At 36.0% G+C, this 12,519-nt stretch overlaps 1 protein-coding gene across 2 annotated transcripts in view; it reads right to left on the bottom strand.

Annotated features, from left to right (window-relative positions):
* The window catches only part of LOC125678963 (titin-like), a 294,828-nt gene that overhangs the window by 58,413 nt on the left and 223,896 nt on the right, over nt 1-12,519 (bottom strand). For both annotated transcript variants that reach the window (XM_056156077.1, XM_056156078.1), the window contains 15 exons: nt 12,178-12,399; nt 11,393-11,594; nt 11,241-11,278; nt 11,105-11,125; nt 9,617-10,015; nt 9,178-9,318; nt 8,781-8,825; nt 4,517-4,583; nt 4,167-4,296; nt 3,906-4,062; nt 2,268-2,295; nt 1,986-2,133; nt 1,631-1,769; nt 1,430-1,450; nt 24-80 (listed from right to left, as the gene is read on the bottom strand). In XM_056156077.1, the coding sequence (XP_056012052.1) occupies nt 24-80; nt 1,430-1,450; nt 1,631-1,769; nt 1,986-2,133; nt 2,268-2,295; nt 3,906-4,062; nt 4,167-4,296; nt 4,517-4,583; nt 8,781-8,825; nt 9,178-9,318; nt 9,617-10,015; nt 11,105-11,125; nt 11,241-11,278; nt 11,393-11,594; nt 12,178-12,399 (1,815 nt within the window). The remainder of the gene's footprint in view (nt 1-23; nt 81-1,429; nt 1,451-1,630; nt 1,770-1,985; nt 2,134-2,267; nt 2,296-3,905; nt 4,063-4,166; nt 4,297-4,516; nt 4,584-8,780; nt 8,826-9,177; nt 9,319-9,616; nt 10,016-11,104; nt 11,126-11,240; nt 11,279-11,392; nt 11,595-12,177; nt 12,400-12,519) is intronic.

Below are 12,519 nucleotides of genomic sequence, written 5' to 3'. Positions count from 1 at the left end.
TAGGAGTACAACAACAATCTTACCACGACTAAATGAGGAAGTGGATGAAATGGAAGCAGAGTCAACAGAATAGGTGGCATCTGGGAAAAATAACGAAAAAAGTCAACTTCTATAAAATTAGTGTCAACTGGGAAGAACTAAGGTGAAAATATCCAATCCTTAAAATCTAAAGTCATAAAAGTATCAAATCCTAATAAAATTTATATATATAAAAAATAAAATAAAAAATTAAACAGAAATCTGTCAGGGAGGTCTCATTAAAAACATATAATTTATTATTTATGGAAGTCTGACATCCAATGTATATATTATATACAAAACAATAAATCTGACACACAAAAACCAATACGTTTTTATTGTGCATATCAAAATAAAAAGTAAAAAAGGGGAATGGTGATGGTTTACATTTAATAAAATAACACAAGGGAGTGATGATGACAGCAGTTTGGAGGGAAGGGCTACGTATATAATAAAATATTGACCTACGATACAGTAAATAGAACCCTCCAGCTGACATATCATCTACACTACAACATTTAGGTGATGTAAGCTTATTATTAGGTGTGTTCCCATCTCTCACATATTTGTTCAGTAGTTACAGGACAATAGAACTGTATTTTGATAGTAATAATAGCCCGCTGAGCCACTGAAAACCTGCATTTTATTTACAATACGAAATTTAGTACAAGAATAATTAAAACATACCAACTAAAGCATATAAATTCAGAAACAGTAGTTAATTTTAACTTTGATTTTTAAAAGTAAATCCATCATATTTAATCCATATGAAAGTACTTTAATTTATAGACATGATAAAGTGTTGGACTAATGGTTAGTATTCAAAGAAACAACCACTTCTTGTAAATTTTCTATCTTGTGTAAAACCAAAAAGTAACAAGAAAAAAAAAAAAAAAATCCTGTAAAATATTGTACAGTAGATATATAACCATACCTATGAAATGAAATTGTTCAACTTCTTTGTGTTTATATTTCATTTATCTGTATAAACTAAAGTCAAAACTTTAAAACTACAGCAGTTTTAAAATAACCAGCTATTAAACAATTCCAAGTTCTTACACTTTTTTTATTTACCTGATTTCAAAATGAGTGAGAAACAGGAACAAAATCGCTTTTTAAAAAATCATAATATGGAGGAATTTCAGACTATCATGACTGGTGAGTAAATGTAGAGTCTACCCAATACATGTACTGTATCTATATTATACAACATACAAGTGGAATACATACGTACTGCGGAGACAATTAAATCTAATTTCTAAACACGATAGATCTAGGTAAGTGTTGGTCCTCAATACTTCCATTGTGATTAATAAAACCACTACTGATTGTAATGAGTAAATAATGATGAAAGCATTTTAACCTCATAACGTAATATATTAGGCTACTACATTTCTATTTTCGCTATTACCTTTGTTAAACTGGTTCTCCTCTGTAACATAAGTATTCAATAATGGCTTACACAATTTCTTACTGGTCTGAGAGAAATCATATGACATTGACCTTGAATCACTCCATTGAATATGACACTGATGTTAACCATTACCCATGATAGGAATCATACAATGTTTTTATTTTAAATATTATCTGGACTGATCAGTCTAATTCGTACCTTCGACCAGGAGCTGACAGGTGGTAGTTATCTCCCCTTCGCTGTTGGTCGCTTTACAGCTGTAATGACCTTCGTCCTCAGGAAATACTTCTATGATGGTCAGGGTGCTCTTGTCCCCTATATTACTGATCTGAAAGTCCTGAAAAATTCAACATCACAAGCCATGCAATAATTACATGTTTTGGTATACATGTATATATATATCATTTCTCAGAATTTTGATGCAACCTTCCCAGTGAATAAATTTTTGGAAAACACTTCAGAAATGCTTGTTTACTGTGTTAAATAGAAACTCACAATTCTGTTCCACTGTGTTAAAGCTTGGTGTACTGTATACAAGAAGTTGAACACTTACTTGGCAATCCAGGATTTCCTCCCCTTCCCTGAACCAGGCAGTTCTGGGACGAGGGTTTCCACTGATGACGCACTCCAGAGTAACCGAAGACCCGTCCTTACAGAATCGGTCTCTCAGAGGTTTTTCAAATTTGGGTTTGTCATTAACACTGAAGAAAAGAAGATTTAATGCTGACATATCTTTGCAAATAAGAAAAAATAGAACTCTCTTAAGACACTGTGTTAAATATAAGACAATAATTCCTCTTGTAATCACGGTGTAAACTAGTTTTACTGCACATACCTGGTTGAAACGGGAAGTTTCCCTTTATCTGTAAAATTAAAATTACCATTGTCAGGACTACTTTTAAATACGGGAATTTCAAAGGACTATGCATAATGATTAATAGTGACAGGTTTAAGTTATATTGAGGGAGTGCATATTTATTTGTAACACGTTTAAGTTATAATCGAGGGAGTGTGATTTTCTGTGACATGTTTAAGTTATATATCAAGGGACTACGATTATTTGTGACATTTTTAAGATACAGTCATGGGACATAATTATTCGCCACCCTGTGCGCAAATGGCGTTGTATTTGCGATTAGGAACCGAAAATAGACCCCCGTGCTATAAATAGACAACAAATTTCCCCTTCATATTTTTACAACAGGGTCAAGCTACTAAAATTGATGACGTGTACACATACATTTTTTCGTCTGCTATTGATCATAAACTTAGTAAACATTGTTGATTGAAATGGGTCGTAAAGGGAAAGAGCTGAGCATTGAAGTCAGAAATCTCGTAGTTAATTCACACAAAGTGAACGGAAATGTTTCTAACTTATCAAAGACTTTAGGAATACCCAGATCTACCGTGCGAAGTGTTATTAAGAAATTCAAACAGCATTCTGATGTGAAAAATCGCACGGGAAGGGGCCGTAAGTGTCTATTCACGCAGAGGGATTCTAACAAACTTTCAAGGGTCATCAAAGAAAATCGGAGACGTACTTACAAAGACATAACAGGCATTATTAATGAAAATAGGAATCATCAATTTTGTACAAAAACTGTTGAAAGAAAAATAAAAAAATTAGGATATGTACGGAGGGTTGCAAAGAAGAAAGTGGCAGTTCGTGAAGTGAATAAAAAAGAACGTGTAAAATGGTGCAAGGAGAGGAAAGATTGGACAGTTCAGCAAGAATGGTGTAAATGGATTTTCAGTGATGAGAGTCAGATTGTTATTGGGGATAACAACAAGGTATACGTGTGGCGAAAAGCGGATGAAAAGTATAACCCCCAACTAGCGTGTCCTGCTCCGCGACGAAAGTTAAGTGTTATGATCTGGGGATGCATTTGTTTTCAAGGTATGGGCACTTTGACTGATATCCAAGGTAACATTAATGCTCAAAGATATTTACAAATAATTGATGATAATATATGGCCAGTAATAGCCAGGCATTTCCCGGAGAACAACTACATTTTCATGGACGACAATGCCCCTGTTCATCGAGCCAAAATTATTAAAGATTATGTAGCTGACAACAATATTAATACAACAACATGGCCAGCACAGTCACCAGATTTAAATATAATAGAGAACATATGGTTACATTTGAAAAGAACACTAGAAACCCGTGTCCATTTTATAAACTCTCGACAAGATCTTATAGCGGAAATTCGGACTGTGTGGGAAAACATTCCATTAAACTATGTACAGAACCTTTATAATTCTATACCAGGGCGACTAAAGGAGGTAATCAGGATGAAAGGAAATCTGACCAAATACTGAGGTAAGATTTTAATTCTATCCACAGCAAACAACTTTCAAACTTCACCAAGTGGACGTGCGTTTCATGGCAGCCATTTTGAAAGTGGCGAATAATTATGTCCTATGACTGTATGTTGAAGGATTACTTGTTATATGTGTATATAAGTTATACCTGACACATTTAAATCTGTGACGGTTTTGATGTCTCCCGTCAGAGTTGTTGCTATACAGGAATATTTGCCGGAGTCGGACGTCTGTGTAACAGAAATTTCCATCTGCTGTGTTCCATCCGACTCCGAGCTGATCTTTGTCCGTCGATCGTTGTACAACTAAAACATAAAAAATTATCATTGTAGTGACTTGTTCCAAATTGTATAAAAAAATTATTTCCCCGTGTTTCTCTGGATTATAAATCTGAGTATGTATTTCTTACTCTCTTCCCGTCTTTCTCCCAGTGAGTTTTCTGGACAGCATCGTTGATGATGCAGACAAATTTGACGTCTTCCCCAACTTGTACATTGATTTGTGGTTCCAGTTCTACTATGAAGCAGGGGGCAAATTTTCTGAAAATACCACAAAATAACTGTAAACACAGAACAATTTTGGTATTTCATAATTTTGCAGTACAACTAGCCTAGGGAGAAATGTAGCGGTCTGCCGGGTTCGATCGCCGGTGGCCAGATGGAGAACCTGACTAGAGTGGTGGCCGGGTCCGGGTTCGAATCCCGGTCTGTAGCATTTTTTCCCTTCCTGTTACAGTTTAAACAGATACATTATACTTACTTTTTAGTGATTTCTGGAAACTCATCGATGGCTGTCGAGTTCCTTACATCGCTATTGTCTTCTGTTTCTGAAATAAAAGTGTTTAACCCATTTTTAAAGCCAATACATGCAAGTGATTCTTGTTTCAAAATTCCTAAAGTTCGATACAGGAACGTACAGAACGTCACGTCCCGGATATTATTTTTGTTTTCCTGGAGTTAAAATATCGGCGAATATCAAAAGGTTTTATAGGTTTTACAAGAAGCCACGTGTATTTCGGATGGGGCAGTCCAAGACGAAATGACTGATTATCGTAGAAGGGGGGTGGGGGTGGGGAGGGGGTAAATATTACATAGCGGCATGTATCATGTAGATCTAGATCTACCTGAATCGTAAATCTTTAACCAATGCAATATAAAATATCGGATGATAATCCCATGTTGTATTGTCATGTTCGTTAATTTTACCGGGACTAGACAGAATATTGACTATTTACATCAAAATTACATTACCGCAATTACAATGAAGATAAACTGAACGCTGTGTACATCACGAAAATTACATTACTGGGGTTACACTAGATATCAACTTACGCTGCTTACGTCAGAATTACATTACCGAGTAATATTGTACGCTGTTTACGTCAGAATTACATTACCGAGTAATATTGTACGCTGTTTACGTCAGAATTAGATTACCGAGTTATATTGTACGCTGTTTACGTCAGAATTAGATTACCGAGTTATATTGTACACTGTTTATGCTGTGTGTATCAGAATTACATTACCGAGTTATATTGTACGTTGTGTATATCATAATTACACTACGGGTTTATATTGTACGCTGTGTACATCAGAATTACATTACCAAGTTATATTGTACGCTGTGTACATCAGAATTACATTACCCAGTTACATTGTATCACATTACCTGGATTACATCAGCTGGCTGTCATATTGGATTGCATTGTTATCAATATACACTGTGAACATCAATGTCACATTGGATTACACGGTACATATTGAAATTTGTTCATGTTGCACACAAATGGGACGAGATGTACTACATTATGTATATTTTGGGGGGACAAGATTATGTACTACATAATGTAATGTTTTTGGGACGAGATTTACTAAATGATGTATATTTTTGGGGGGGACGAGTTTTAATACATAATGTATATTTTGAATAGTGTCTGTAGCCCTTCTTTTGCCTGGAAAATATAATTATCAAAATCCCGAAATTACACCCATCCACCATTTGGAAGCAGAAAAGTGCATTTCCGATTCTATTTAACATTTCTTTGTGAAAATATGTGATTTGTCCGACTTGTTGGCCCGCCTTGTGGTACCGTGATTTACATTTATATTAAGATATTTCACTTCACATCCAGGTACCCGTCAACCCCGAGCGACTGATAAACATTTTTATCGAGAATTTCATGATTGTAGCTTGTTACCTTGTTAGTTTGAACTGAGTCTGTTGCTAATGTATGCAGTAGAAATATTTATAGTTGATACCGAGTCTACTGTATGCAGTAGAAATATTTATAGTTGATATGTACCCCCCCCTCCCCCACGATATTTATTATGAATAAGTTGTAGGTATTTTATCAATGTTTTAGCTGGTGGTAGTAATTATTTATTATGAATAAGTTGTACGTATTTTATCAATGTTTTAGCTGGTGGTAGTAATTATTTATTATGAATAAGTTGTACGTATTTTATCAATGTTTTAGCTGGTGGTAGTAATTATTTATTATGAATAAGTTGTACGTATTTTATCAATGTTTTAGCTGGTGGTAGTAATTATTTAAATACTGCTGTTGATCTGATTTTCAGACTTATCAAACAATTATCGGTTTATCCGGATTACGTTTTTAAAAGTTCATATTTAATATAAGCTACTTTAGCAACACTTTCTTATTACATGCCATGACGCACTCACGAGAGTGTCATCGATAATCGGCTTGTGTCGTTTACGTCCTATTACACACGGGATGTAGACATACCGAATGACGCAGGCTATCAGAATCGGGAAATGGAGAGAGAGAGAGAGAGAGAGAGAGAGAGAGAGAGAGAGAGAGAGAGAGACCTGTAAAGTGAGGACTATTTTTAACTACTTGACGGAAGTTGTGAGGACAGAAGTACACTATGAGGACAAGTTCCGTCCTTACAGAACTTTACGTCTCCATAAACGCGACCCACAGAATGTGTAAATTTAAATAGAAGATCAGTGTGGGACATGTCCTTACTGATATTCTCTATCAACCCGCCCCCACATTTTTCAACAGTGAGTAAATTTTTTTTTATAGATGCCCCTATAGCTATACCTAACAGTACTTTTTTGCTTTTGCAATAACATATGCGTGTAATCTCTTTTAGACATTGTGAGGACGAGAGAGAGAGAGAGGGAGAGAGAGATTTATCAAAACTTGTCTACACAAAATGCTACTTATATATGTTTTATAGTGCCGATGAGATACAACTACCGACTTTAAATAAAACTTACTACATGTTGCGTGTTATAGCTCACTAGATGCTGAAACTAACAGGGCCGTAACTGCCGATGAGGCAGACGAGGCAACTGCCTCGTCTGATTTTTTGGCAAAAAAGAAAATAAAATTATATAAATGTTATATTATAGGATATATGTTTAAAATGAAGACAAGCACCTTTGTCTTTGACACCATATTACGATTCTTTACATAGTACAAATGAAACACAAACATGATAAATTGGGATTTAAAAAGTGTCATTTTCAGTCGTAAAGTCAATCGGCGGCCCCCAATCCCCTGCCTCCCCTGATTTAGAACCCTACTTACGGCCCTGACTAAGTATGCAATGCTTATATATATATATATATATATATATATATATATATATACACAAGATATTTTATTGACCAATCAAGGGCCCCGGAAGGCATTGTTGACAAAGAAGTACATGTATATATGATACCCGAGGAAATACACGTTTTGTGTTTGAGCCAACTATGTGTGATACAATATAGGCCTGCCGCGGTATGCTAGTGGTTAGAGCGTTCGGTTCGCAACCAGGGGGTCCCGGGTTCGATTCTCGATTTCGACACCGCTTAATATACCTAACAGTGGATCAGTATAGGTAGTGACCGTCCCTTCCCCGAGTGCCGGGTACTATACGTTTTATGATACACGGAGGTATCGTGTCACGGGCGGCGTTTGAACCATACAGAACCCTAACTGCAAGCCCCGAGCAGTGCACAGGTCAATTGATGACACTTCAAAGTCTCCGGATGAGTGAACACATCTTGAATGGGACGTACAATAATATGCAGCCAGCTCTTCGCTAGCCAAGGGTGACGATCTACGGTATAGAGAAACACCGTGGATCGTCACCCTTGGCAAGCGAAGACGTCTAGAACGTAATGCATCAGTTAGATTTGCATGGTGATGTCAACATGAGCGGCGCTTCAGCATTGTGATGTCACATCAGTGTTATCGCCTAATAACAGCAGTGAAATTTTCTACAGAAAATAACCATTGGTTAAGTTGATCTTTAAGACAAATGACAGGGGCGGATCCCTCTAAATCCGCCACTGAATGATGCATGACTAAGACACGTATACACAGACTTAATTAATAAACTGATGCATTCATTTCATGCATGATCGTTAGAGATTATCAGCAGTATTTGCCATCTAACGTCATTCCTTTATACAATGATAATACTAGTACATGTGACATGCATTCTAGTAGCAGCTAAGACAAAAACAACACAGACTATTTTAATTGTAAATTTATTGGCTAATCATAAGTTTATCACGGTTAAATTCATTGCACATTTCACGGTACAGGTATAGCTAAACAAAGCAGAACATTCAGAATGAACAACTGGGAATAAACAATCTTCAATGATTTTTCACTGGCCTTACTAAATGAGACATACTTTTGAACATAATGTAGGGTTAGAATAAAATAATGTGGAATGACAATGAATTAATCAAACATGTATAAAACATGTGATTTCAAGCAAAAATTCCATACTTTATATACATACACAAATAAAGAGAAAAATAAATACTGCAATCAATTCGAAAGCCAGACGATGCTCATCCAACAGAAGAATTTTGTCTACAATAATTGTTTACAAAGCAATTTCTATAAAATTATTATGAATATGTAAACAATATATTGAAGGTAAAATTCAACTTTTGTTTCAGTGATTTTGACAAAAGACTGAAACACAGGAGAATGATTAAGCATATACTGTCTCAAAGCCAAAGACGACAGCTAGAGCAGACATACCATGTTTCTCAAGATCAGCTAAAAAATCGTCCATTTCATCTCGAGCTACAAATCAGTACATTAAACAGCTGGTTATCACAGTGACCCAATAAATTAATGTCTATTGTGAATAAAATTTAACTGTACAGTAACATGCAAATAGAAATAAATTATCTGTGAATAAACAATAAATACATGTAGCATGTGCTCTCTATAAATTAAGTTTATAATAAATTAATAAAAATGCATTCTACAAAAAAACTTAAATGAATAATTTGATGGAAATGATGCATCAATGCAAGCACTAAACACATTGCTATAAGTAGTGTTTCTATGGTTACTATGTACTGTTGCTATGAAGTTGTCATGGTTATATTTGTTTACAGAGTTCCTGTCAGGTCCTCGAATTGCGATTTACCTAGTATCGTAATTTTGGCTTGAGACTCAGCAGAGCCCATGGTGTTTGTTGCCACACACTTGTAAATTCCAGTGTCCAATAAAACTGTGTCATAAATTTCAATGTTGTAAGCACCATCCTCAAAAAATACTTCATAGCGATCTGCAAAAGAGTCAGATTAACTCCACATCAAATGCTTATCTTAATTCTGTTTAGTAGATCACATATTTATTCGATTTAACCATGAATTCAAAGTTCCACATGCTCCGTATTTGATTTTTATATACATTATATACTGCTTTGATTTCTTACCAGATTTGAAAGCTATTGTTAACTAATTACCATTAATTAAAAACCTGATTGCAGCCAAAAACATTGGTAATTAATCACTAACGACAAGTCTGAGGGATTCATCAAACTTGAAAACAGAAACATTTTTCTTCAGATTCTTAATACTGACCGCTGTGTCCTATTTCCTTGCCATCTTTAAACCAGGTGATTTCAGCCTCTGGCATGGCTTCCACCACCACTGACAACATGGCAATGCTGCCAGTTCGGAACTGCTTGTCCTCCAATTCCTCCACAAACCTTGGGGAGGACTTGGCCGTCTTTGAGCGTCCTGCACCCCTCCCGCTGGATTTTGGTTCAGGAATGGTTGCCATAGGCGGAATTCCCATCATGGGTATGTCTTTGTAGTTCCCTTCGAAGCCTGAGGACTCCAGGGATTTTTTCACTTGTTTCATTTCAGTTTGTTTAGTTTTGATCAGAGTAATGTCCCCTTCTACATAACAGTCATACTGAATGTTAAATCCTTCCATGACATCCACTGAAGCGGGCAGGTGCTTGATGAAGAAGGGAGCTACAGGACAAACAGAACAGTATAAGCGTGGTAAACACAGATAGCACATTATATAAAATCAGTCGTTAAAACAGAAACTTTTGAATTTCTCTGTTAAAATTTAATATGAATAAATATGATGTAAATTCTTTCTATAAAAATATGTTTGAAACTCATGTTATATGTGTCACATAACTTTATGAACAAAGAGCAGCCATTTAATCTGATACTCATGCACCGTGACATTAAGCATGTACTCCATTATAACTATAATTGCATGTTGTTTTCATACAAGAAGCATTTGTTTACATATTTCTAAAGGACCATAGAGAGTGCTTCATTGTGTTGGATTTCCTGGAAAAGGCATGCATATTTCTACACTACATAATACTTTGTTTCATTGTGGTGGATAAATTACACTGTAATGTGCAGTAGAACTATCAAGATCTGTGCTGCAGACATTTGTTTCTGAATGGGGAGAAACCTTTCCTCCTCCGGACATTCGTCTTATTCAGAAACAAAATGTCAGATATAGATAATGAAGCTACGAGTACATGCTACAGTGATACGCATATATTACTCCATTTTATTTGTACTAGTCATACTTAAGGGCACACGCAACGTTTCTCAATAAAATATAATTTTTTCATGACACTTCAGATACAGTGCACTTGCATTCCATCTTGTTTCTACAGAATGACTTGGGGTATATTTCCAGGTTTGTTTTAGAATTAGTATATATTTGGATAGTTTGTGATTGTGGCGAGTAAAAATGTAAAGTCAACTCATATTGCAGAAGGTTGTACATGTATATATATGGATGTTTCCAAGTTATTGCATCAATGAGAAATTCAACCCGGGACCCTGGCATAAGTGATCTAACCACTGAGCTAACCTGGCCGATATACAACGTATAATTACAATATGAAATTTAAACCTATTTTGAAAGCCATACAAGAACTTAGTAGTTTTTGAAAAAAATGGGAGAAAAGTTGCGTGTGACCTTCTTGAACATTAAGTTAACTGTGCAGCTGTACTATAACAGACTATATACAAAGAATATGTAATACGACATCTTCATGTGTGCAAAGAAGTAAAAGGTATGGGTACCAAATCCTTTATCCATATTGTCTGAAAAAGCATTATAACACAAAATATAGGACTATCCATGGAGACAATTTGATTCTCGTGGAATCATTGAGAAGATGAAACATTTAATAGGAAGACAATGAAATAAAATAGTCACCTGCTGCTTTCTGTGCATCTGCTGTGGCCATGTCCTCTCTAAAAATGAAAGGAAATTCATGAATCATGAAGTCTTAAGAACATAGCCATCTTAGAGAAAATGGAAAACGAGTCTCAGTAAACTACAAGTCTCCACCCTCTGACCAGACTTACCCAGCTCTTCTGGCGGACTTCCTGGTGACGCGGACAACACATTTGGATTCCATGCTTCCCATTGCATTAGAAGCTCTGGCCACAAATTCCCCGCTGTCAGAGTAAAGGACTTCGTTCACCTCGAGGGTGTGCATGTTCTGGAATGCACTGATCTTGTGCCGGAAGTCATAGGTCAGTTCACGTTCCCCTTTGTACCAGGTCACTGAAATAAATGGTGCCCAGTGAACAAAAAGACTATAACATTTCACTTTTAAATAAAACTCAGAATTTCTTGCATGTAGCTACAAGATCTCTAAATTCTATTCTAAAAAACAGCTAAACCAAATTTTCTAGACATGTTTTAAAATTATAAATTCACTGTTTTCCTTCCACTTCAACAGGTGACTGGTCCCTAATTCTTTGAGAATCCATGTTAAGGTGGCTCACTACACCCAGAAATAGTTTCTCAAATCAGTAAGAATTGATTTAATTATAAAAGATATGATGATATACAATAAGTATATTTGCCAAAAAGGAAAAAATATACAAATTTGGATAAAAACATGATTTTCAATAAAATTATTTCAACACATACGAACAAAAGACTCTGCGGGATTTGAACTCGAGATCTGCGGTTCACCAGCCCAATGCTTTAACCACAGAGCTACGATGATAGACAAACAAATCAATCGATACAAATAATTTCACAAAACATTTAAATCGCCTTCTTGTGACGTGGTGTCATACAGAGTAAAACTTTTAGTGTAGTGAGCTACCTTAACATTAAATGCTATCCCTGAACTTACACGTGGGTCTGGGCCATCCCTCCACAGTGCAGTCCAAATGGAGCTTGTCTCCCTCGTCCAGTTCAATCACTTTGGGGAGGGCCATCGAGAAGTGTGGCATGCGACCGCCGGGAATGTCCAGGGGTTTGAGCTTCTCGTATCCTCGCTCCGTTCTCTGGGACCACATGGCTCCCTCCTCCATCGAGTCGGGGCTCTCAGGGGGAGAAGCTGACTTTGATTTAGCTGCAAAGGAAACTAACCTCATAACACCATCGTAAAAGTATTTCTAAAATCACCTAACCTCATAACACCATTGTAAAAGTATTTCTAAAGTCACCTATGGTTTTCAAATTCAAATTCGAT

Source organism: Ostrea edulis, chromosome 2 (genome assembly GCF_947568905.1).
Source record: "Ostrea edulis chromosome 2, xbOstEdul1.1, whole genome shotgun sequence".
NCBI classification, from domain to species: Eukaryota; Metazoa; Mollusca; class Bivalvia; order Ostreida; family Ostreidae; genus Ostrea; species Ostrea edulis.
The sequence above is the reverse complement of the archived record's forward strand: the minus strand, read 5'-3'. Positions and strand labels throughout refer to the sequence as shown.